Consider the following 27,253-nt stretch of genomic DNA (forward strand, 5'->3'; position numbering starts at 1 on the left):
TTTAAGAGATCCCAGCACTGCCCTAGTGCCCATTCCAGGGCTTGAAAACCCTTTAGGTGAAGACAGATTTTCCAATATTCAATTTAAACCTCTCTTGGCACAAGTAGAGGCCATTCCCTCTCATCCTGTCACTTGTTACCTGAGAAAAGAGACTGACCAAAGGGAGGAAAAGCTGCAGCTTTGATAGAACAGCACTCCAATAGAAAGCATCAACATTCAAAAACCACACCAAAATTCAGATTTTTTTCTAGTGCTTCCCCATCTACTCAGCTGAAAGAGCACTGGCCATGCCCCAGGCACTGCTACTCCCCAGTCCAGGATCATTTTGTCAGATCACACCTCATAACCCCACGGATGTGCTTAAGGCTTGAGAAAAATATTAAGTAAAAGCCTGCTACCATTTCAACTAACAGCTCCACTGCCAGAGCAGGTCACTAAATTAAGCCCATTAATGCCAGCTGGGAGACAGCTCTTCTCCCAAAACCAAGTTTTACTTCTGCTGTGTCCATTTATTTGTGTGACACTAATGAGGAACAAAGGGTTACTGTGAGAGGCCTGGAAGGCAGCAGAGAGGAATTTATGTGCAAACCATGCTGTGACACCCAGGCAGCAGCACCTTCTGCAATGCCTCCATTCCTGATCTCCCAGGGCCAGGTTTTGAGAGGCAGGGCAGGGAAAGGCTGCAGAGCTCACTGCTCTGCTCTGCCTGCTCTCCCAGCTTGACCATTGTGCTAATCCCCAGTACGAGCAGGGTCCCTGCCAGCCAAACACCTGTGGTTGGAGAGTGCAGAGCCCACAGCACCTCTGCCCTCTGTGAGGGTTAAACTGCTCCCAGCTCGTTACACCGTGAAGCACTGGAGCTGGAAATGTGTTTAACACTTGCTTTAGTAAGCTTATGGTGGTTTAAAAAAAAAACATATATATTTGACTAATAAGGATTTGTTGAATTGGAGGATTGGTTCATCCAGCTGCCTCCTACCTCTGTTATTCAGAGCTTGACTCAGGCAGAGATAACCCAGCCCAACCCATCACCAACCAAACCTCAAGCAACACAAACCCACTCCAAGTCTGAGAAACACCCAACTATGCCCCTGGGGCAGTCTTCATTGATTTACATGGTGCAAATACACCTAGGAGAGCTTCTTCCCCCTGTGGGAAGCCAGCAGGGAGCTGGGCATGTGCTGTGACCCTTAGAGCCAGCGCTCCTCACTGCCTCAAAGCACAGCTCTGAGCTCTGCCCTGCTCTGTGATTTCCTCCCTGCAGCTCATGCCCAGCTCCCTCCCCAGAGCAGAGGGGAGTTGTGATTGCTCCCACTGCAGCCTGACCCTGTTAGTGCCAGGGCAGGTGCCTGGTGAGCAGCTCTGGCACAGGGAGGAGTGCACAGAGAGCTCCCTCTTGACCCCACTGCAATTAAAATGTCACTGATGTTAAACCAGGGCATGCTCTGGAGAATACACAAATGGGAAGACACAGGGTTAGAGCCTGAGAGCTTCAGCACTGAAATTCAGGAGGGTTGGGAATTGGGTGGAATAAATGGCTTCTTGAAAGGGAGCCTGATGCAAATAGAAAGCAGTGGAACACTTTTACATCCTTAAAGCAACTTTCTGGTTTTCTTCTACAGACAGAAAAAGCACATAACAAACAGATCCACTGACCATGGGGATTCTACAGCATGCAGCAGAATTCACTGTAGAGCAGGAAAAAGCCTGCTGGAAGTTGGTACAATAACTCTGGTTAAATCCTCCTGGAGTTCCAGGACTCAGCACTGGGAGCTTGGCTCACTGAGCATTAAAAGCACAAACGATCAAGGCTTTGCAGAGACAAGCACAGCTCCAATCATCTCCCATCAGCTACAGAGGATGTGCTGCTTACCAAGCTGTCCAGCCCTCCTCCCAGGAGGTCCACAGCACCCATCTGCATGTTGGTCACTTGGGGCACGTTCACAGGGGGGCCCAGGTCCAGGTTGAGGAGGTCCCCCAGGAGGTCACCCTGGGATGGGATGACCTGCGGCTGCTCCAGGTTTGTGGTGGTGGTGGTGCCCACGGGGCTGTCACCAGCATCAGTGCTGTGGGGGGGAGAACAAGAAGCAGAAAAGAGAAATATCAGTCAGCTCTGGCCTCCAGTTCAGGTTCCAGCACGGGGAGACACAGCAAGAGGTGGCTCTTGCTGAAGCCAGGCAAAAGGTGGTGCCAGCAGCTGCTGTGGCCACTGTCCTGCACCAGGCACTTGGCTCTTCATCACTTTGAGCACAAAGATTTTCCCTGCACTGGATGTGGTTTTCAGCCCAGCAAAGGGAATCCTGCAAGGGGTGAATCCCATCCACCCTGAGAATCAGAGACCCCCTCCAAAACAGAGAGTTATGGGTACCACATGGGCTAGAGAAGTGAAAATAAGCATTTCCTACTTCAGAATGAACCTAAAGAGATGATTTACAGCCCACTGGGTCTGAGGATGACATGAAAACACAGGGAAAAATAAATAATCCGGATTTTCTCAGAGATCTAACACTGATAAAACCCTTGAGCCCTTACTCTAGCCAGTGCAAACTCCAGCACTTCCCTCAGATCTAGATTAATCACCTTCTCCTGACCAGCAGCAAGGTCCATCAGTCTTTCCTAATTGAAAAACTCAATCTAAAATTGATTCCTCCCTTCTATCAATAATTTCCTTTCCTCTGAGTTAGCAGGCATGCTAATTACTAGTCTAGAAACACTCATTATACAGCTTCCAAAATTTATCATCATATGCAGTCTGGCTACCTTTTATATCTTTTATATCCCCTTGTCACTGAATTTGATAACAAGGAGAAAGTAAAAAATAACTGGAGAACTCACTACAATGTATTTATTCCCTAAATCCAGAGATGCCCATATTTTAGATAATTAAAATTTTATATCCTGTTTCCAGCAGGAGCTGATAAAATGATTTTTAGCTCATGTTACTGCAGCCAGCAGTAAATGCCCACAATTGCTGTGGGAATTAGTGTCCTGACAAGGTGTTTAACTCTGGGGCTGTTCTGCAAGCACTGCAGCTTCTGATTGTGAGTAGCCAAAATTCTCTTATCCTCATTCAGCTGCTGAGGGGAAAGATTCAGTGACAGAGCATAAGCTGCTCCCAATGCCAGTGCCAGAAGGAAAAGATGGAGCATAAGGAGTGCAGAGTGAATTAGTTACCAGGCAGCAGCAGGAAGGCTTGAAAGCTTCTTTGCATTAGAAGCTTTGGAGCCCCAATAGCACTAATAATATTAGCTGTCCTTTCTGCTGCTGCCTTCAGAGTGCTGAGTGAGCTGAAGTGCTCACTGAAGCCTTGCTGAGGAGAGAGGAGGTGACTGTGATCCATCCACTCCCACCCCCAGGCTGGCAACAGGAACAGCCTCTCTGGGAGAGGCACATCACAAACCACTCTGCTCCTTCCCAGGATATCATCCCTCACACACTCCACCCCTTCAACACTTACTCATCCTTCCCCTGATGGAGACACAGAAATCCCTCTGTGTCTTGTGTAACTGCTGCTGCCCCAAAGCCCAGCAAGAAATGAGGAAAGGACAAAGCTCAGCTGGTTTGCTTGAAAAAAGCAAAACCCCAGACTTCCATTTGTAAAGAATCTCTTTGAAGAGATTCCTATGAACAACTTTGCATTTTCTTTGAAAGAAAAGAAATTCATGTGGGTTAAAAAGGGAAAGAAAAGAAATCCATGTGGGTTAAAAAGGGAAAGAAAAGAAATTCATGTGGGTTAAAAAGAGCAAGAATATGTGGGTTAAAAAGGTCAAAAAGACTTGATACAAGCTTTCCCCTTTAAAGTGTTGGGTTTGGCCATGGGAATTGGAGATTTGGCCCTGTGAGTTCAGCCTCCAGCAGTTCCCAGATGTTGGAGTCACAAGGGATGCACAGCCTGAACCAGAATCAAAAATTGGAGTCACAAGGGATGCACAGCCTGAATCAGAATCAAAAATTTTCTGCAGCCACCTGTGAGACAGGGAAATAGAAACTCCTGCCCAAGTCTAATCAGATTTGCTTCCCCCAGGAGCACTGTGAACATCTTCCCAAATTTCCCAGCTGAATTATGGCTGAGCAGAGGTGGTGGGAGCCACCACAGGAGGAAACACTGCCAAGCCATCAGATTGCTCCCCACCCTCAGGATGCATCTGCAGCTCTGTGACACTTGGGCTTGCTGGAGAGGCAGGAACATTGCACCATCTGTGAGCTGTTCAATGGGTCTTCCCATCAGCTGAGAGCTGCAAGAAACCTGCCCTACAGGGCTCTGAATGGGAAATGAATGAATCAAAATGCCATGCAGGGTGTTCTGCCAACCAAAACTCCTCTGGGTTTATACCCAGGGAAGCACCACTGAAGGCAGTGCTGTCTTGACCCTCTTAAACCATATTTACTGTGGAAATCAGCCCATTCCCATCAGTCTCTACACAAGGATCAGCCACCAGAATGGTCACTGGAGTGCAGGAGCTGTACAGAAAACCACCTCGCTCACTGTTTGGAATTATCTTTCACTGGGCACCCTTAACTTGCCTTAAACTGATGCAGAAAACCCCAATATTGGGGCCTCCTGAGGTGAGCTCCCACCAGAGAAGCCTGGTGTGCCATTAACTAACCCCACTCATTTTTAAATTTATCACTGCATCAGCATGATCAGTGAGCAGCACGCTCTACTGAGCATCCCTCAGACCTTCCCCCAGCTTGCACTGCTGACTAAGGCCTGAGGGTTTGTTTTTTGAGGTTTTTTTAAGCAATGGTTTTTGCCAAAATCAGAAAATAGTTAAGGTCAGCAGACTGAGCATGAGCAATGAGAGTCCAGCACAGAGACACTACATGCAAGGAGATAATAAATTGCTCCTTCAAAAAGCTGAATTCTCTGAGCTAAATCCCCTAAAATGGTATTTGTTGTAGTGAAATGGAACAGGAAGGCTGGTAACACCAAAAACCAGCTCATTCTGAGACAAATCTTTGATTAGGAGAGGTAGGAAAGTGGCTACTGCTTTTCCTGCCCAACTGGTACATTTGTACTTGCTGATTCTAGGTCAGTGCAGCCAGACTTGATTTCAGGCAGGGAGAAAACAACTCAGCTTCCCAAAGTCAGCCACCACAGAAATAGCCTGAGTTGCTAAGAATAGCAGAGAAGTGGTGTCAGAAAATAGAAAAGAAGCAGCATCGCACACTGATTTATCAGTGCAACAGCAAAAATAGCACTCCAAATGTCACTTTGGGAATATTATTAAGAGGTAAGCCTGGCTACCCTGCCTCTTGCTGCAAAATACACTCATTTTTATAATTAATACCATTAGTGCAAATAGCAAAGTGTTCACCTGAATGAGGGACCATGGGAACAGGCCCAGCAGCACCATGGGACTGAGGGAATGAGGCACTGCTGCTCTTGCAGAACTAACCTGCTGCCAGAACTGTGATCCCAGGGAGGCACTGAAGCACCAGGCAGGGAGCCAAAGCATTTCCCCCACCTCACAAAGGTCAGACAGACCATGTCAGTCTACTCATCTTTTTTGGAGCTCTAACAGGCTTAGATGGCTTTTGCACTTCCCTTGCTTTACAGGCTCCAAGTGAGAAAGGAAGTTTTACCAATCCTGCTCCATTTCATGTTGCAGCAGTGAAAGATCTCCGTAATTCCTGTTCCAGGAAAGTGATGCTGCATTCCAGGAGAGAGGCTCATAAAGCTGAGCTGTTGCTGAAGCAAAGCTCCTACAAAATCTTCTTCTGAAAGATGCCTGCTCTCACTCTAGTCCTCTTTGCTCCAGTCGTCCAAAGCTTCTGCTGTTCTACCCTAATTCATGTCAAGAGCACTTATAATTAATGCCTTCTCAAAAAACATCCCAGCTTCTCCTCACACAGGAACTTTGTTACTTCCTGTGTCTTCTAACCCAGGAACTTGGACACTCCATAGCCAGGATGGTCACAGATAAGTTTTATAAAAAATCCTTTCCTTAGGATTTTTTCCTCCTGAGAAGCTGTGAGGCCTCAGGAACAAAATGTAAACAATGATTATCTGCTGCTGTGGAATGCAACAGGTGCATCTGTGATTGGTCTCATAGAGTTGTTTGTAATTAATGGCCACTCACAGCCCAGCTAGCTCAGCTCTCTGTCCGAGCCACAAATATTTGTTACTCATTCCTTTCTATTCTTAGCTTAGCCAGCCTTCTGATGAGATTCTTTCCTTGTATTCTTTTAGTATGGTTTTAATGTAATATATATCATAAAATAATAAATCAAGCTCTCTGAAACATGGAGTCAGATCCTCGTCTCTTCTCTCAAGACTCCTGTGAACAGCATCACACAGGATTCCATTCTGCAATGAAACAGCCCCTTGAACGACCTGCAAACTATCAACAAAACCCCTCTAGGATCTTCTAAAAGATCTTGGCATCTTTTGGAGTGTTTGCTAGAAAGAAACCACCCAACCCATGATCCCCAGGCTGCCAGAGCTCACCTGCCATGGTGGATGGGCAGGTGCTTGCGGTGGATGCCGTGGCTGCCCTCCACGAAAGCGTTGGGTGGCTTGTGGTACACAGAAGCCAGAGACCCAATGTGGCAGATCAGCTCATCCAGCAGGGTTGGCTCAATGAGATCAGTCTCCTCAGAAATCAGGGGCTTTTCTGAGAGCACCACTTCCTTGGCAGTCACTGGATCCGTGGAAAGGAGGCGCCAGTAGATGTAGCCGCGATCCCGCAGGTCGGGGTTGTCAGAATCCTGAGACAGAGCAATGCATCACTCACAGGTCTCAAATCAACTCATGCCTGTAATCACTTCATTCTTCTGGATTAAAAATCCCCAACCAGCCAGCAGCCACAGCCACCAATTTCAACATGATGTTACAAACTGCTTGTTGAGATGAACATCTTAAAATTAAAAACAAGAACCAAAGCATTGATGCCTGGCTTCCTGCTCAGCTGGTCAGGGAGGAGAAATTTACACAAAATTTACAGGATTTACACCCCACAATTGCCCCAAACCACAGAGCTGCCAACTCCTTCCAAACTTTCCTGCCACTAAGTATTAGGAGAAATCCACAGAAAAGAGTGACAATGACAATGACTAAGAGCAGACACTCAACAATGCATAATGATCCAAGATTCCTGGAAACATGACTTACCCAAGGCACTGCTGGACAAAAAAGATGCTGCAGAACCACATCTTAATAAGCCATATTCTTTATAGCAAAAGAGATCTTAATTTATCCTGCCTTTTAGTTATCTAATGAAGTAGGGAGAGATGCTAATGATACACACTTAGGGTACTTCATCAGTTCTCCAGCTGTCAATAATACCCTTGTTTTATTGCAGATACTTTTGCCTCTGCATGAAGTGCTAATTATTTCTCTCCTCTTTGAGCAGCTCTGCCCAGAGCAGCAAAGTGAGTGGGGATGGTTTGCTGATCATGTTCTAGGGAGAGGGAGGTGCTGTGGTTTTATGTTGTAGTGAACTGTTCATGGAAACAAGAGCCCAGGTTTTTAATCTTCATTTCAGCAGAAATGTTAGAGGTTTTTTCCCCTGATAAAATTCCAGCAAAATATTGTACACCTCACTAGTCTTTCCTTGGCATTTCTTTTTCTCTTCTGTGCTCTCACTGCTGCCCTGTTAGAATCTGCATCTGCCATCTGCCTCAAGACATTCTCAAACCTCTTCTTGGAATGAGACTGAGCTCAGCTCATTTTGTAAGGACCTAAATTAATCTCTCTGTTGTCTCACACATTATCTCTGCAGAGCTGGTTGTGTTTGATGGGAGAATTGTGGACTCTTTACACTTTAACAATCCCTCCCAGACTGTGCACTCAGGATCAGGCAGGGTTTCTGCAAGGGCACACATGAAAAGCTACACTCTCCTACTTGCAGGCACCTACAGAGTCAAGGCTGACTGTTTCTTCTCACAGCCAAAAAAACACATTGGAAACTGGTAAACCTACTGCAAAAAGAGGCTTAAATCTCTCAAAATTCTCCCTTTTCCAGGGTCTGCACGCACACCTGTGGAGCGACACAATGAACCCTGGGTAGCTCAGCTCCCCACCCATGCATCAGCAATGGGGATGCAGAGGTCTGAGACCTCAATTCCTGTGTTTCTGCCAGCCCCAGCTGCTCCACTGCTATTTTTACCAGAGCTGGCTCCTGCTACAGTCACACCTGCAGTCTGCTGTGCAGACAAGCCCTGAGACACTCAAAGTGCAACAATACCTAAGCCGGGGAAAGAAACACACATGTAATTACTCTCCCACTCAAGTGAAAAACACCATCTCTACCTAGAAATCAGACCTTGAAGCATAAGGTTTTTCAATGTTTTACAGCCAGTTATCCTACATTGACTTATTATTCATAAAAAATACAAAAAGCCAGACTGAATCAACATTGGTGACAAACAGAGAAACAAACCCAGACGCCTGTTACATTCTGAGGGTGCCATTAAATGTTCTGTGAGTCAGCACAGTGGGTTTTAGCACTTAGTACCTTTCTTCTGTTGGCTCAGGAAAATGCTACAGCCTGCCCTTGGCCCACTCCTCTCTGAAGAGCAGCTCAGATCCTGCCTAACAGCAGGTTTTGAAGCAAGAAAATCAGGTCATGGGTTTGTTGCTGCTGACCAATGCAACTCCCCAAAGGAATGAATAAAAGTTTTAAGTGCAGCAAATCCACAGCAATGATTTCTTGCAGCAAAGAGGATCAAAAAGGGCAGCTGATGATTGACTCCAGGTTTTCTGCTCAGAAACAATCACAGCCCATTCAGCTGGCAGACTATTTTTATCACTTGACACAGCAGGTCTGGAGAGGAGCTGGTTTTTTTGGGCACTTTATCCCAATCATTGCAGCCAAGGAGTGCAGGAAGATCAGCTGAGCTCTTACCCATCCCTGGCACCAGGACATCACCTCTGTCCTCTGGAACTACAGCAGTTGTGTCTGCCAGCTCAAGCCCAGCCTTGCCTGCAGTGATCTGAGCTCATAACTCAGCATCTCATGCATAATGAATCCATGATCTTAACCCACTGCTACAGCCTCCAGCAAAGCTGCCACAGTGGCTGACAGCATCCAAGCACAAAGGCAAAAACCCCAAAAATCAGTTCTTTCTTTTTCATAGCACTGCTTAAAGTTTGCTGTTCTCAGAACAAAGTCTTTGCCAGGCTGTCTGCCTCTGTTATAGCTCCAGATGTTTCACTGCAAGCCACCTTCAAGGAGAAAGAATTTTGGTTTCTTGATAATTCTACACTGTCCCTGACTTTCCATTTAGTGAGAGAATGGGGAAGGAATTCAGATAAAGCAAGAGCTAAGAAGGAGAAAGCAGATTCCAGATGGTAACAGGCACAGAGCAGCTTTCAAATAGAGTCTCTTTGGGAGAGAAGGGAACACCCTTGAATCTGATCTAGAGGTTGAATATTTCTTGGGGGGATTTCTTGCAAAGCTGCCTGGCCTGGCAGCTGGGAGACATCACACAGCAGGGCAGCAGAGTGTCTGCAGGCCTCTGGGTCACTGGGTACCTTGGCTTACCTGTGTGGCCAGGCTGAGGACCTGCTGGACCAGCTCCTGTGTCTCAGAAGGCTTTTTCAAGAACAGCTTCACTATTGCAGTCAGCAGAGTGAGCTGCACCTAAGAGAGAGGGGCACAGGAGAGATTAGAAATTCCTTTACTGATATTAAACATGGCTTCAGTTTCCTCACAGCATGACACTGCTCTGTGCCAGTGAAACCCAGTATAATGAGATTCAAACCCTTGCCTGTTGCAAAACACTTTCACAGAGAAGTCCCTGAGCAGCAGGCTGAGGTTTGTGTCATACCCCTAGTACAGCCATCCCCCCAAGAAAAATGCAACCTCTGGAACCCCCTCTTGTGCTTCCAAGATGGGAATTTTTGGAGACACAAACAACAAAGCAAAACTGCAGATTCCCAGGAGTTTTAGTATAGCACAATATTGAAGCTTTTATTGACAGGTATTGTCTGCCCACTGCAGTAACATTTACTGTCCATCCCATAAACACACTGCAGATAAAATGCACACTGCAACTTTACCTGAGTGCTTTCATCATGGAAACCCTCCAGGAAACTCTCCAGGAGCTCATCTGCATTGTCAATTCTTTCAGCATATTCACCCACGATCCAGATCATGGCAGCTCTGGCATCTGGCTCATCCAGGGAATCCAGGTTCTCACACAGAGTGGCAATGATGCTCTCATACCTGGTTTGTCACAGTACAGGTGGATTACTGGGGTGAACTGGACTTGTTTCACTCCATTTCTGCCCACACCATTCTGCAGAGAATCCTGCACTGAAGTCATGTCTTGTGTTTCTACACAACAAGCAGCATTTTCATTCATCTTTTTTTTTCCCTCCAAAGATCTCACAGGATCTCTGCAGTTTAATCCATCAGCAAGACCACCCAGATGTGGAGTTCAAGATAAAGCTGCCTTCTGTTCTGTTTGCTAATGGGAATATTTGATCCAACAGTTCAAACCATGAGTCTGAATCAGATCCTGCAGCCTTGCTGGAGGCTCCAGCCTGGCAGCTCTAAACTGGGTATTGCATCCCCCCAAGGCTTTATTGTAAACCACACAATATCCCACACTAATTTAGCTTCCCCTATTCCCATGTCTGGGTATCCCCACAAGCAGGGAATTTCTGAGGCTGACAGCAGAAATTGTCAGGGAAACCTGCAGATGTCCCATATTATTTTTTAGGTGATCATGAAGTCTCTGCTGAAAAAGCATTGCTGCAGTTCTGTGGCTGAGGAGACAAAATCTCTCTGCAGAACCAAGGGAAGCTGAGTTCTGCCCAAGTCAGAGGGAACACTTAGTGGGAAAAGCCAGAAATAAAGCCACAGCTTTATTCAGCACCACCTGACTGGATCCAGGACCACGGGAGCCATGAACTTTGACAGCCCTGTGAGGACATGTCACAGACATCTTTTCATTAAAATCTTTTCTTTAGGATTTTTTTCCTTTTCTGAGAAGCTGTGGCCTCAGCAACAAAATGTAAACAATGATTATCTGCTGCTGTGGAATGCATCAGGTGGATCCGTGATTGGTCTTGGGTGGATGTTTGGATTTACTGACCACTCACAGCAGGGCTGGGTCTCACTCTCTGCTGAGACACAGACCTTTGTTATTCATTCTTTTCTATTCTTAGCTTAGCTAGCCTTCTGAGAACTTTTCTTTCTATTCTTTTTAGTATAGTCATAATGCAATATATATCATAAAATAATAAATCAAGCCTTCTGAACACGAGGTCAACATTCTCGTCTCTCTCTTCATCCTGCAACCCTTGTGACCACTGTGACAAGGACACTTGTACACTTCATGGATTTCTAGAGGAGATTAAAACCAGGACACCCTGATGCTGTAAACCTGGCCAAATTTTCCTTCTGCCATTCCCTGCAAGAGCTTTACTGGCTTTTGATCCAGCCTTCAATACGGAGTGGTGGGGAAGGAAAACCTTTCAATTCAAACTAACAACAAGCCAGGCTGACACCTCACCTAGAGCCTCCCACCAAACCAGGAGTGGGATCACTGCTTCCACCTTTGCTCCAGAGCCCTGCTGAGCTGAGAGCTGCTCTATTCTGATGATGGCAGCCAAGAGCTTCCAGAAAACCCTGAGGAAGTTTCCACCTACTTGTTGGGGTACTTGCGGAAGATGTCCCTGATGACCACGATGGCCTCCTGCACCACGTAGTTCACCTTGGTCTGGATGAGGTCCAGCAGGGTGCTCACACAGCGCTCTGCAGATTGCTGGAGACAGCAGAAAAACACAATTTAAATAGCTGAAGAAACAGTCTTGCTCCCACAGCACTCACTGAGGAATGTGGTGTGTGTATAAGAAAAGGCACAGAGGACAAGAGCTGCAAACTCTGCCCAGAAATGAACTACAGGGGAACAAAAGGTTGTTACAGTGGGGACACCAGCTGGCTCCAGCTCCTCTAGAAAGTCAGAGAAGTAATTATGCCAGCAGAAAGTTGGGTCACCACACAAGAGAGCTTGGAAACATCACCTACACTGCTCTTTGTACCACCCTGGGGCTGGTACAGGCCACTGAATGAGCTCTCTGACTCCCATGCCAGGCAATCAGAGCTGGGAAAGTTCTGACAGGGACTGCAAGAAAGCTTCTAGCAAAGCCAGAAGGCAGAAAAAGCAGTGCTGTCAAAACCAGCAGCAACAGGCTCAGTATTTTTGGGGTGAGGTCACTAACAACATGTAAAATGAACAGCTAAAAATAGAAATTCAGCTGCTCCTAATGCAGCTGTCAATAAATTAGTTCAATTCACAGGCACTGCAAGATAACAAGGACTGGACACTGTCATGCTCCAGGAACCAGGAGTGGAGACAGAGGCAGATAACTCACACAGGTCTATTCCCAAACAGCACAGTGAGACAGGACATCACAGGAGCAACCAACTCCAGCAGCAGAGCCTCAAATAAGGGCAGTGATTTGGTTATTAGCAGAGCACACATGAAGCCTCATTACACAGCTGGTGATTAATGTGAGAAGCAGACTGCTCCCAACACTGCCTTCAGAACACTCATAAAGGATTCAGGCTGGAGACAAACACTGTGGGGCACAAACAACAGCAATGTAGGTGGATTTTTCAATTCCAGTGAGTTAACAGCTCCCTCAACTTACAGAGCACTTAAAGGCTGGGCAGGAGGAGGAGGAGTGAAATGGCATTTTAGTCACAGGAATCAGCTCTTTGAGAATGGGCAAAAATCTCAAGGACAAACCTCAGGAATTTGGGTCAGAGACTAAAACCTTCTGGCAGCTTCCTGCCCTCCTGGGTACCTCACACAGGGCTGTCAGCACAAACAGGCTGACATGAGGATCAGCCAAGGCAGGATCGACACAAACCAGCACTTGCTCTGCCTTTGCAAACTGGCAGTAAGTCATAAAACTCTCCCCTGAAATTCACAGCAAACAGAAGAAAAATCCAATACAATTGGTGTCAGAGAGGCATCACATAAAAATGGGTGATTGCTGTAATATTCTTTTATGATACCTCTCCCTGCTTAGCTCAGCTTTATGGGTACTGTGGCACTTCAGGGGCACTGAATGGCAACCTGACCATGTCCTGCTCTGATCCTTCTGCTCCAGAAGGGATTTGAGGCTGTGACCTGGAAGACACTTCCAGTTCATGGGGACTGACCATAGACCTGGCTCCACACGCTGACCTGGCTCACACTGGGAGCCCTGCCCAAAGTCCTTGCAAGAGAGATGCTTCAGAACTTTAAATTTCACCTCTTCATCTCAGTAACTTCCATCTGATATTTTACCAAGTGACCTGATGGGGTAAATCTGTGCCACATCCATCTACACATCTTCTGAAAGATGCCTGTTCTCTAGTCCTCCTTGCACCAGTCATCCAAAGCTTCTGCTGTTCTACCCAAATTCATGTCAAGAGCACTTACAATTAATGTCTTCTCAAAAAACATCCCAGCTTCTCCTCACACAGGAACTTTGTTATTTCCTGTGTCTTCTGACCCAGGAACTTGGACACTCCATAGCCAGGATGGTCGCAGACAACTTTTATAAAAAATCCTTTCCTTGGGATTTTTCCTCCTGAGAAGCTGAGAGGCCTCAGGAACAAAATGTAAACAATGGTTGTCTGCTGCTGTGGAATGCAACGGGTGGATCTTTGATTGACCCATCCTGGATGTTTCTACAGCAGAATCTACAGCACCAGTCACTGCTGGCAACAAGCACTGCAGTCCTGTCAGAGCCTACAACTAACAGAGCTTTAAGAGCTGTACAATTCAAGGAAAAGCAAATTAAAGTTTAGTTTTCTTTTCTTTAGATGCTTTGAAGCATGATCTTTTTCCAGGAAAAGCACAACATCCACTCTGAAATACACAGCAATGATTTTTAGCCAAAGAGTCCCTTGGAAAGTGAGCAGTGGTGGGCACATGCCCAGAAGAGCAGTCCCTCTAACAAAACCCATCTCAGCTCACCCCATCCCTTGTAAACACACTGCTTTTTGAAGGTGGACATCCTTGGGGACAGCAGAGCTCTGCAAACTGATGAAAGGATGCCCCAACTCAAACAGCTTTCAAGTTGGAGTGAGGAAGGACAAGCAACCAATGTCAAAATTGCTTTGTTTTTCTGCAGGAACCAAATGAAAGCCCACAAGATTATTGAAGTAGCACATATCACACTCAGCCATAAGCCTCAATGATTTCTAAGAACCAGGCTGCTGGCAGAATCTCTTGGAAATGAGACAAATATCCGTGTAAGATGGCTCCTTCTGCTTCTCCTTTGCTCCAGAGGAACCCCTATCTTTACTGCATCCACTTCATTTCCTTTTCCCACGGGAGTGGTGCTTGTTTTCCTTAAAACCAAAGCATGGAATGATGGTTTCTTGTGATGCTGCCACTGGAGCAAACCAATTCACAAGGCAGACAAGTGTAGCTACACCAGAGTTTGCTGTAGATAAACCCAAGCTAACTCTGAGCTCAGCTAGCAATAATCCAGCAATATCCATGCAAAATGTTCTGATATCCCCCAAAACCATGTGACTGCTCAAGCCTGGGCAAAATCTTGTTATTCATTGTGGGTGTTGGTTCCATATCCCAAACCAGCACCAGGAGCAAAGGGAACACCACATTTGCTTTGTGGTGCACCTCTCAGCAGACACATTTATTTCTGTCTCACTCTCCTAGGAGTGACAATTAGACAAAAGATAGGATCCCTAAAGGCAGAGCTGAGGTGCTCTGTGAATCCTCATTCATCAACAGCTCCCACTGGCTGTGTCCTCTGTCAAAAATCAGATTTCTGAGCTTTGGGAACTTGGACACTGATGGCTGTGAGGATGCTCTCCCATTAGTCATAATTCACAGTGTAAACAGCCTCTAGTAAACACAGATGCACTGGGGACAGGGATTAACCTAGGGATGAGGAATAACTGTCATGAGTTGTTCCATGTATCTCTTTAAATCTGGTTCTTGTCAGAGCAGGAAACAGATCTCATCCTTAGCAGCAGCAGTGCCAAAAATCAAGGTTAAAATGGCCAATGGAGAGGCACAATTACAATTATAGGGTCACTGGGACATTATTACTAGTCCTTTGCTTATCAAATTTGACTGTTGTGGTATCAGGGATGGGGATAAATGTGGGGGATGAGGGCAGGAAAGAGTAAAAACTTCTAAAACAACCTTGATGCTGCAGGAATACACCACCCTCCCTGCAACTAGGACAGGCACAGGGCCAAATCCTAGTGAGAAAGTCCCTGCTGAGAACTAAAACAAATTCCCCACCCTGCCAGCACAGCACTGCTACAAAAAGCACTGTCACCAGCTCCTTTTAAACTTCTCTGTAGCCCTTCTCCATGCTCAGGGGGGTTTCCTACAGTCACTGCTGTGGCTCCTGCCTGGATGCAGCATGGAAGGAGTGCTCTGGTATTTTGAAGTGCAGACATAAAATAGAAGCAGCAGCCCCTGCTCCATGGGGCCATGCTTCAAAGAAAGCCCCTGGCAGTGACAAACCTTTGAGAGATGAAGGAAGGAGGAGAGAGCTGCACAAAGGGGCAGTTGATTCTCCCCAGAGGACAGAAGCTGGTGTCCTCTGTGCACAGGCTTGCAGCAGTTTAGCTGAAACAAGAGAATCCTGTGCACTGACACCACACTAAGCCAGGCATGATTAGGTTATTATTTAAATCTGCTGTCAGGCAATGCTCATGGGAACACACTTGAGCAAAAGCTAAATGAGCTCAGCTGAAATTAGAGCACTTTATGTGACATTTTGCACTCAGTCATCAGTTTACTGAAAAGTACCAACACCACAGCACAAATCTTCCCCCTCTTCACAGGATTTCTGAGCTCCTGACAGGCATTTCAGATTCACTTACAGTGAAATTAACAGACACATCACTAAAAAAACAATATTCTATTATGAGCACTTAGGTGGATGTTCCACAGGCAGAGGACATTTCAGACTTGTTTTGGAAAACTGCAGAGGTTCCTGGGAATTTGTTTGCATAAGCATTGAGGTAAAAGAGAGCACACTCCAAATGAAGTTTACAAGTTATAGGGATGGATTTATGTAAGTAGAGTCACTGTGTTTCTATAAATTGCATTTAAGTGCCCCAAATCTCTGCAATTCTCTGTGTTCTGTTCTTCTGAAATGGAGGGGAGGGATGACACAAAATGCTTCATAATTCTGAGTTTCTCTATACAATATCTTCTTCTTCCCGCTTCAAAAGGTCAGCTCACAGCTATTAAAGGATTTGGATGGATAATGGTCATTGTTCCACTAAAGCAAATACAGTAAAATATTCCATCAAGGGTGAATGACCTGCCTTGCTCTGCCTGCAGGATGAGAGGAGCACCCACCCTCCCACGACATCCTCACAGCTCACACCCTGCTCAGTGCTGCTCTGCCCATAACCACCATGTATCCAGGCCACTTGAGGGCCACCACTGCAATTGCAGCAGCATGGAAATGAGGTGGCAAAGCCCAGCATTGCTTCTGAAGACAGGGAACCAGAGAGAAGCCCCAGGGTGAGATACTTGCCTCCACCTTGATGGCACAGCGGCCGATGGCGCGCACGGCCTTGCGCACGAAGTCCACGTCCACCTCGGTGGCGTATTCCTTCAGCTCTGCCAGGACCTGTGGGGACACCACAGCACTGTCAGCCCCTGGGGACACTCAGAGAGCAGCCCACCCTCACAGCTGACGCTGCCTGGGCACAGGGGATGAGCAGGATATCCTTTTCACAGCTACCACACACATCCAGCCACTGGTTTGGTATACTGGTGTCTAATCCAAACGGGTGTGGGTTACACTTGTGTAGGCTGCACAAAGTCAAAAGGTCCCCTGGTCTTGATTATTTTCAATCCCCCTTAAACAAGAGCTGAGGAAAAATAAGCTCTACCAAACTTAAAGGTTTCTACTCCTTCCTACACTGAAAATACACTTGCTGCGTGCAAAGCTCCCAGCAACAACCATTTCTGTGTGCTGAGATGAACCTTTGGATCCCTGGTGAATCCAGACAGAAGATGCAGAGGAGATCCGAGGACACCGTAGAACATCTATACACAGATTAATAACAGCATGAAGATACTTCCTCTTGTAAAACTAAGATTTATTGTTTTGTCTCAGTGTTTTTGCTAATGGAAACCGATGAAGGGCTAAGCCCAGGATCTGCTGGGATCATACAGACCTTTAACTAAAAAGCTTTGTCTTAAATCACTTAGCTTACAAAAAAATTATTTCAAGAAAAGACCATATGTAATTTATATTCCCTCAAAAGCTCAATTTATTTCAGTTTCTCATGCCAAACATGACATCAGGGATTTAATCGTGATGTCACAAATAGATGGTGAGGGAGAGGGCAGCAGCACAAAGCCAGACAGTCCTTTGAAAAATCTCTCATCCAAGCAAATTGCTCAGAAGAATGACAAGATAAAGAGGCCATGAAGGGCCAGACTGCAGACAGATAAATCTGCAAGGAGGAGACAGGACATCTGTGTTTTGAAGTTTTATTATTTCCTTGGATGATCTACAGTGCACAGCACTTGGAGCACCGGCCTTTAGCAGCTGATGCTTCCCAAACACTGCCCAAGGCTGGAACCATCCTGGTGCCCTGGTCCAGGATGGGCACAGGGATGGAGAACCTCCCCAAGAATCACAGGAAGATGTGGGTGGAAGCTGCTCCCAGGTCTCATTCCAGGACATATTCCTGCTAAAGCTTGTGCTGTTTTATGAATGCCTCCTCAGAAGCTGGAGAGATTCATTCATTAGTCTGCAAATCTCAGACTGCCCTCCAGACACCACTGGCTTTCATGCAAACAGCCCATATTATTGGAACATTATAAATTCAAATTGGTGTGTGGAGCCTACCAACAGTAAAGAGAAAATTCTGAATATGTTCACATAGAAACTGATTTTTAAAATATTTTCCATGCCCCCGGCACAAAAAGGGCCTGAATTACCTTGCTCAGTTCCAAAAACCATCAGGAGAGAGCTGAAGGAGCTGCTTCAAAATGTCACATGAAATGAAATTGTTCTGTGACAATTAGGATAGGACAATAATAGCACTGACCAGAGGCATTAATCATTCTGCATTAGTGTTAGGCCTCATGGCCAGGGGTGCACTTCCTCCAAGGAAGGGATCTGCATTAAACCAACATCAAATACAAGAAGAATCTACACTGCAAAGTGAATCTCAATTCAGTTCAGCTTCAGCTTTGTGCTATTCCCATTCTGGAAGCAAGTTAAGCAAAAGCAGGAATTTTTTTTTTTAGCTCTGAAGAGTGCCTGTGCAAGCGTTATAACAATTTCACTAACTTGAAATTCACACTTCAATAATGTTTGGCCTTTCTGAATGCCTCCCTTACAGGCACACCCCTCTCACTTGAAACAAGGCTCTCATTCCAACCTCAGCACTGGCAGTGACTCATTTGACAGGATCCACGAGCTCTCCTCCTGGAATTGTCATCAGTGAAACAAGATCCACCTCACGGTCACGACGCATCCACGCCACGCTATTAACATTTAAATTCTGGGGGAAACTCCACCACCAACCATTGGAGAACTCACAGAGCACTCCACCAGGCACAGTGATGCCTAACAGTGATGCTGACTCCAGGGGTAGCTGCAAACACCCTCACACAAGGAGCAGGGCAGGGATTTCCCCTCCCAGAGCACAGCAGGAGTGCCCCAGCTGACCTGGGCAATGTTTGCTTGCGAGGCCAGGCGGATCATGATGTCCAGTTTCTCCAGTTTGACATAGATGGGGTCGTTGTACTTCACAAAGAACACTTTGATCTCCTGCTTCAGGATTTCAGGCCTGCAGGGAACATAATGTTGTCACTCAAGAGTGGTAAAAAAATCCAAACTGTTTTAACAACAGGCATCTTTTCTTTAGAAATCTCCCCAAATATCCACTGAGAAACAGAATGGTGCCATTTTGCCCTGGTTGACCAGGGAGGCCATGGACTCCCCATCCCTGGAAATGGTCAAGACCAGGCTGGACATGGCTCTCAGTAATTTGGAATGTGAAACCTGCAGAGGAAACTGGAATTTGATGATCTTTAAGGTCCCTTCCAAGCCAAACCATTCTCTGACTCTGATTTTATGCCTAGGATGTGCAAACATGAATTCAAAGAAAGAAGTCTGGTCAAAAAGATTATTTAGATACAAAAATGCATAATTCAAGTCTTTCTACAGCCACATCTCTGCTTCCTCTATTTGAGCTGCTGAACCAACCACTACAGGCAGTGAACAACAATATTTTCAGTGAAAGAACAGCATCCTTATCTTAATGCAAAACCTACAAATTCATTTCCACTTTCACTTCAAGATGCCAGTGCACAGTAACTCTGCCCTAATATCATCACAAAGAGCTATCCAAGCTATCTCACCTTTCCAGCAAGGATCAGCAGCAATAAAACATGAACATAGGAGCAAAGTGGAGGGAAAAAGCCCAATCCATTGTGCACCAGGACGTCACCAGCCTGGTGGCTCTGTGCTGAGCAGAGTAACACAGGCACACTGAGATCCTGCAGGTCACTGTGAACTGTTCCTGTTTGCCATTTTGATTTATAGAGGCCAATTCTGAGTGCTCATAAAGAGAAGGTGAAGAGAGCAGGTAAAGAAATACTGCATGAAACTGGTATTCCTTACAAGCATGCTGTAAAGGAAATCAGTTCAGGCTGCCAGAGTCATGAGAGTGTTTAACCTGGCTCTCAAGGGATCTGAGCCTGGATTAAAAGAAATTCTGTGCATGTGGCAGTATCTGGAGATCTGAGATAACCAGATGGCCTTTGACAACACAGGAATTAAACCCCCTGAGCTTTTACCTCTTCTGCACAATCAAGTTGATGTTCCTCAGGGCAACATACTGAACTTCAGGCTCTCCAGACAGCAGGGTCACCAGAGGAGGGGCAAGTTTCTTCAGCAGCATGTTGTAATAATCAGAATCCTTGGGAAGGAGCTCCAGGAACTTCATCAGGACCTTCACTGCTGACAGCACCACTGCTGAGTTGGCGTGAGACAGCCGGGGGGTGACCCGCTCACAGATGCTGGGGACAGAGGCACAAAAAAGGGTTCAAATGGATTTCAGGGTGCCAAATATTTCAAATCTGAATTTAGGAGATGGCACATTGCTTCTCAGACACTGCTTGGATTTGGTTTTGTTCACGATGAATGGGCAAAGTCCTGTTTTCCTGAATGCAGCAGGAAACAAACAGGAAACCTGACAGCTTCAGGTTTCTCTCCTGCCACAGTCAGCTCAGGAACAATTCCATACTTCCTGCTTTTTCCTGGTGGTATTTTCTATTTGTGTGATCTTGTCTGTCACTTACAAACATAACTTTAACAAAAACAGCTACTGGAAAAACACTTTAGCCTCCATATAACCATTCAGAAGTGATACACGCCTCTGGCTTGCTTGGGGGGTTGCTGTCATTTCAACAGAAAAAGATTTCTGTTCCTCTGAATACACAAGAAAAGAGTGACCTAAATATCCTCCCAAATCCCACTTGCCATAATGGATCCTGTAATCAAACTGCATCCTAAACAGCCCATCCCAGAAAGAAAGGAAGTTTGGGTTCATATGGTCTTTCTTAAAGCATCTGTCAAGTTTCTTCCCACTCCCTCCTGCATGTTGCTAACCCAGAACAAACTCATTCCCATCTGTGCCTCCTGAAGTTTCCTTCCCTGCAAGATCTGCATTCAGCCATGCTGGAAGGGAAGCAGCACAGCTCAGTGAGGAGCAGAGAAATCCAAATCAGGTTTGGGGTACCCCCAGCTGCCTCTGCCTGAGGTCACCTGCATGTCCCAGCCGTTTCCTCTCTCTGTGCCTCAGTTTCCCCATGCACAGGGGAGTGATATTTTGCTGGAAAGGAGGGTGGCTCTCCCAGTGCTGTCTGACTCCAGGAAATCAACTCCACACAAAGGAGCAAAAGGATAAATCACTCTTCAGAGGAACTGGGACGTGTTCACAGGTGCTCAGAGCAGTGGTTCCTCTGACAGAGCTGGGATAACACCAAGCTCACACCCTGGAGAGCTCTGCAGGTTTCTAGCACTCATTAAGAGCTGATTCTGGCACAGAAACAGAACACAAAGGGGAAAAAAAAAAACCCAGCAAGACTACTGGGAGGCTTCTTAGAAACAGTGCATCAAAAAAAAAAGAGTCAATGAAGAAACCCATCAAATTCCAACTGGTCTGGCCAGGATTCTGTACGTGGGCTTGTGATCCTTCCTCCCCCTCCATCCCCACATCAGCTGCATTAAATACATCATCTCAGAGTCTCCCTGTTCCAAGTTACTTTTCTGGCTGAATCCTTGTTTTCTTGGGAACACAATCTGGCTTTTTGTGATTCTGGAGACAGATGAGGGAGAGGCTTGAAGTGCACAAACTAACAGCCCACTACCCAAACTCTAAAGTCTTTCTATTTAGGTTTAGTCAGTGCAGTTAAAGGTAAAAGCACAAAGGTGAATTTGGAACAATAAGGAAGATAATTTCTTACCTTTATTTTCACTTTATCATATCACAGACTAGTTTTCAGTTGGAAAATATTCCAGAGCTGCAGTACTTTGGAAACTCACAAACATGTAAAGGTTTGTTGCCTCTCAAAGCAGCAAAACCAAATAAGAAAGCTCTGCTTTAAGGCAGAAAATCCTCCAAACAGTGCTTCCACTGTTACAGGTTTGGTCTTGGGCTGATCCCTTCTTAGTAGTGCCAGTCCCCACAAGAACCAGCCTTTTAAACAGAAAATAATATACAAAAAGATTAACAGAGAAAATGACTCTGCAGAAGGAAGGAGCAGGTTTCCAGCATCAGCCCAGCTAGCAAAAGTAGTTTTGCTTTTAAATCTTGTTTATCAGGTCTTATTTGTGCTGCCACAGTGCCCTGTTACCTTTCAGAGCTGTACCACCCCCAGCAGCCCCCAAAAGCCACCGCACCTCTGAGCTTCCCGGTCATCCTTGGGGTTGTAGTTGGACAGGCAGTCCAGGATGAAGATCTGCCCCCACTCTGTGCACTCATTTAAGGCAGTCAGCAGCTTGTTGATGTTCTGAGGGTTCAGATCCAGCAGGTTGCTGTTGGGGTGGGACTCGCTGATCTCTGACAGGGCGGCCACGGCGTTCGCCACCACCTGCGGGGGGAAGAGCTCCTTGTTAGCAGAGCAGGAGGGGCTGGGCAGGATTGAGACAGGGTTGGGGACACACAGGGGACAAACTGGAGCTCCAACAGCTGCCACAGCAGCTAGCTGAGCCTTCTGGGATGCAGCACAACCTGCAGAGCCCAAAGCTCCACTGGGAGGAACAGGAACCCAGGACACCACGAGAGACTTTGTGGCACCCACAGGGAACAGCAGCACCCTGCAGGCTCCACACCCTCCCCCAGCTCCAGGGGATGCTCAGCTTTGCAGTCAGGGCGCCCAAACCTCCAGCTGCCCTATTTATTCAGGAATGTGTGCCTCTTGCCCATTTTCCCCATGGCACATGGCTTAGCAGTGATCCAGAAATGAGCTGGCAGGTGCTTGGCAGCCTCCAGCTCTGCAGCAGCACTGGCAGGTCACACAGTTTGAGAGCAAACAAACCATTTCTCTAAAATGGGCAACTCCTGCTAAATTTTTAATAAGCCATATTTCAATTTTCAGTCCCCAGAATATCCTTTTGCGTTATGGAGCCATGGTAAAGCAAGCACTCCAGCACAACTCATCCCTGAAAATATTCCTGCTGAATTTAGGACTGTATAAGGTCTTCTCTTGTCTAAGCACAGATGAAATGAAGCACAGAGAGGAGGTCCAGGGTCCAGATTGACACAAACAGAAGTGGGAGTGCAGCATAAATTCCATACTAATGGAATTTCTAATTTTTAATTTCTAATTCCATACTCAAATTCAACAGACTCCATGGGAAGGTTTTTTTTTAATAGAACTGCAGAATATAGAGACAAAATAGAAAATTTGCAGATGAGACTAAAATCTTATTTGTTTAACTAACATGAAAAGGGATTTAAGATGAGTTTGACACAGAAAACTGAAATCCCCCATGAAAAGGTAATTTCAGGACATTTTACAATGTACACCATGTCCAGCCCAACTCCCAGCAAATATCTGCTCCAATGAAGATTTATGGTGCTATTTTCTATGAGATTAAGGCAAAGAAACATCTTATCTAAAATCATCTGATTGTCTGGATGGCTAAAGATGCTTTTGATGCAGTACAATGAAAACAAGAACAGCACAACCAGAACTTTCCCTGCTTTGTTCCCATCCCTGCTTGTCATTAAACCAATATATTCCAAAGTCATTGCACAGGCATAGTAATGTTGATTGTTCTGCATTTCACACCTAGAGGTCAGAGATAGGATTCTGATCCAAGATTTTATGAATTTCATTAGTTGAATGAGCCTTCTGTCACCAAAATCATTAGCAATCAGTGCTGCTGTCTTCTTGTACTGTTTTAACGAGGAACTTATTAAGATAGGCTGCTTATCCTCCTCATTATTTAATTTGCCTAATTCCTGAATGGTTAATGTGACACAGCATAAAACTGAAGTAAAAAATTTTTATTATCATTGTATTTTTGAAGTTACCAGTGAAGACAAACCACAAAAAACACTTGAAAGTTGAAAACCCTTATGAAAAAGTACTTATAAAATGACAGTATTTTGGAGAAAAAATTTTGAATTGACAGAAAAATTTACATAACCAAAGCATCAGAGAAATGGACCTGTCAGTCAGAGAGGGACAGGAGCTCTGGCAACTGCACTCACACTGCCAGGCAGTAATTAATAAATTAGTAACTAATAGAGAATTTTAGAATAGAACTGAGACTGGAGAAGAACTCCAAAATAATTTAATTCTACCATTAACCCAGCACTGCCAAGGCCACCACTGAATCATGTCCCTAGGTGCCATATTTAGATGTTTTTGGGCACTTCCACGATATCCTAAACCCTGTGCTTCTATTTCCATTTCCTTCCTTGCTCCATGGAGTCTCTCCCTGTGTTTGCCATGGATGCACAGAAATGCTGCTCCCATGGGTGAAGAGCAGCAGCTCCAACCCAGAGACCAAACTGTGAATGAGATTTTGCTCTCAGCATCTTTTTGGGTCCCTGTCAGCAAAAAACGCAAGTGTCCAGCTCAGAGCTGAGGATGGGACAGCAGGTGACAATCCACTCATAATTCCATTGAAAGCATCCACGAGGAAGTGGCAAAAGGCCAGATGGACTTGGGGACATGGGCTGTGGTCTCCTTAAGTGTCAGAAAAAGGACTGGGAGGGGTTCTGGTGGCAGCTCAGTCCTGCCAGAGGAGCTGGGATCTACAATCTACAGTCCACAATTAAAGCTGGTCCTCACCTCCCACCTCAGCACCAGTGACAAGGAGATAATTGAAGTAAAGGGGATAAGGGAAAGGGTGGGGAAAAAAATGCAAACTTTAAACAATATTTATTAAAAAAAAAGGACTTGCTGGCTATTTGCACTGAACATATTGATGTGTTCTGGTGTTGTGCTATGCCAACAACAACAATCAGCATCTTCAAGGCTTTTCACACAGCCCCAGCAGAGCTGAAAGGCAAACAGCTCTCAGGAAGCAGCCCAACACAAACACTGGCTGCAGCACACAGCCTCACCTCTTCCCTGGCACTGCCACTGCCTCAGGCAGCCACAGGAACACAGGGCACAGTTCCAGCACACAGCTCCTGCTCTGCCAGCTGCTCCCACCGAGTCAGAGCTCAGGTCAAGGACTGAAGCATCCCCCACTAACAGTTCTCACCCAGGTATGGCAAAAAGTCCATAAAGAACCAAGAACTCAATACCAATTCTGGTGCTGCATCACCTGCTAATCCACTGGGTGCTTTGGCACTCATGGAAGTGCCACTGGAAATATTCAAAAAGATGGTTTTTGGCCAAAAATTTTTTTTAAAAAATCTGCAACATCAAAGCTGAACCTTAAGTCTTCAGCTGGGTTAACACTTCTTCCTTAACAGAGCAGTACAACACCAGGAAGCCCAACTACATTAAACAGCAAGAACAAAGTGATCAGTTACAAGAAGTAATTTTCTCTTTAAAATAAAAAATTATAGAATTGCTGAGGGACATAAAAGTAAGATAAAGCTTTACAAATGGCATAGGACTAAGGAACTAGACAAGTTTCACAGGCTGACTGCAAAAACCCCTGAGTTTCTTTAGCAAAGTATTCTTTGCTTTTCAAAACATGCCCCATGTTTATTTCGATGAGAAACCAACCACTTGTATACTTTATCCTATAGACTGGAAGAAGCAGACTTAAAGTACATAAAACTAACAGCTGGTGTAGTCTTGAGTTCTCAAAAATAATAAAAAAACCAGAAGTCAACAGCAGCCACAGAAATGTGAGCATAAACAGCTAATGAACAGAAAAAGCTTTTAAAATTCCAAGTTAACTCCACTGGAAAATGCCTCAATTGACTCGCAATTAGGAATACCAACTTTAAGCTAAGAGCCAGCAAATGATGATCTGCCTAAAAATCCCCCAGAAAATAAAAATGCAGAGCAGATTGAAGAATTAATAATAATTAATAACAATAACAGGTCCCTGGCTTGCTGATGTAAATCAGTTTACCCTGGGTACACAATGACATTATTCAAATGCAGCCACAGCAACATCCCTTTGGAGCATGGGATGAGCTGAATGACAATAAACCTCCTTTTGGCTGGGGGAATTTTGTCAAATTTGGAGGAATTTATTGAAGGAAATTGATTGGAATTTATTGACAAATTTGGAGGAATTTATTGGAGAAAGTTTATTGAAAAATTTGGAGGAATTTATTGGAATTACCCAACACATTTAGGTTCTTGGAGAAGCGTGACTGGGATGAGGATAACCAAAATCTCCCAGGCTCTTATTAAAAACTAAAAATAAAAATAAAAAAAAGAAACCAAGCCAAAACCTCTACACTTAAATCCACATCACAGCTTTAAGAAGAACCCAACAATTTTAAATCCACCTCCAGACAAACTCCCTCTGCAGCCAGGCAGACCAGAGCCGACCTCCGGGGAAGCTGCAGAGGTAGGAGCACTGTGATTTCCAAGTGATTCCTTCTGGCAGCTCAAACCTTCAGCTCACAGCAAATGGTACCAAACAGCACCAGGGAGGGAAGGGGGTGGCTGAAAACCTGCATGTCTGCCTGGCAGCCCACACAGCAAAGCTTTGCAGGGGCTGGGGGGACAGGAGGGAAGCTCGGCACATCCACAACGCCAACCAGTCCAAGCAATCAGATTATTTCCCCAGCATCCCAAGCTAATTGGAAATTAAACCAAGTGTGTAATGGAGCTAATGAAATACAACGTTCTGCTGCTTGAAACAGGAACCTCTGGCTTGCCATGCTGCTAAAGTGAAGCAGGAATGAAGAAAAAGAGGAAAAATGAAGGGGCTCAGAGAAGGCTGAGGGAAGGCAGCGCTCCCTCCACAGCTGGAGGCTCCTGCCCTCAAGGGAGCCAGGCTGCAGGAGAGGATTCTGAGGTGCTGCCATTTCAGAGAGCACTCTGAGCTGGCAGGGTGCATCTGTGCCATCAAGCACAGGCTCCCAGCTGGGAGATGCAGAGCAGACATGGATGGGTGTCTCACAGGGCCACTCATTTTTATGAGCATGCTGCGTGCCCAGAATGTCCCTACCAGGTGCTCTCCAGAGAACAAGACCCCTCATCCTGTTCACATCATCACTTTGATCTCCAAGCCCTCCTTACTTTGCTTCCCTAGGAACAGGAACCATTCCCTAGCCCAGGAACCATTAATATTTCTTACTTTACAAAAGTAATTCTTCCCTGTGAGGGTGGTGAAACCCTGAGGCTGCCCAGAGAAGCTGTGGCTGCCCCATCCCTGGAAGTGCTGAATGGGGCTTGGAGCAACATGGGACAGTGAAAGGTGTCCCTGACCATGGCAGGGGATGGAACAAATTGAGCATTAAGGTCCCTCCCAACCCAAACCCTTCTGTGATTCAATAATTCTATGAAATGGCTCAACCCTGCAAGTCAGAGAGCCCTCATGAGCCTCTCACACTGTCAATGCTTGCTTATATGTACAGATATAAATTAAAGCTCTGGGAGACTCACACATTCCCAGCTCCTGATCACATCCCAAAAACTGCCTGGGTGGGGAAGACCTCCTGGCTTGCTTTTTGCAAGTGGGCTGAATTTTTATGCAAGGCAAGTTAAGTGTTATACTTCCCACGGTGTGCTTGCCCTAACTGGGTTGGGGTTTTTTTTCTGCACTTCCCAGCAGAAAAATGGCACTTTGTGGCAGACTGGAACATCACTCCTGCTCTCATATCCTTGCAAAAATCAG

General features: G+C 45.7%; 1 protein-coding gene across 3 annotated transcripts in view; it reads right to left on the minus strand.

Annotated features, from left to right (window-relative positions):
* AP2B1 (adaptor related protein complex 2 subunit beta 1) overlaps positions 1-27,253 on the minus strand; it is an 81,749-nt gene that overhangs the window by 36,393 nt on the left and 18,103 nt on the right. For all 3 annotated transcript variants that reach the window (XM_058037439.1, XM_058037441.1, XM_058037440.1), the window contains exons 6-14: positions 21,881-22,071; positions 19,774-19,995; positions 18,641-18,761; positions 16,484-16,579; positions 11,603-11,718; positions 10,007-10,172; positions 9,489-9,587; positions 6,452-6,711; positions 1,874-2,066 (exon numbers count right to left, since the gene is read on the minus strand). In XM_058037439.1, the coding sequence (XP_057893422.1) occupies positions 1,874-2,066; positions 6,452-6,711; positions 9,489-9,587; positions 10,007-10,172; positions 11,603-11,718; positions 16,484-16,579; positions 18,641-18,761; positions 19,774-19,995; positions 21,881-22,071 (1,464 nt within the window). The remainder of the gene's footprint in view (positions 1-1,873; positions 2,067-6,451; positions 6,712-9,488; positions 9,588-10,006; positions 10,173-11,602; positions 11,719-16,483; positions 16,580-18,640; positions 18,762-19,773; positions 19,996-21,880; positions 22,072-27,253) is intronic.

Source organism: Melospiza georgiana, chromosome 19 (genome assembly GCF_028018845.1).
Source record: "Melospiza georgiana isolate bMelGeo1 chromosome 19, bMelGeo1.pri, whole genome shotgun sequence".
Classification (NCBI taxonomy): Eukaryota; Metazoa; Chordata; class Aves; order Passeriformes; family Passerellidae; genus Melospiza; species Melospiza georgiana.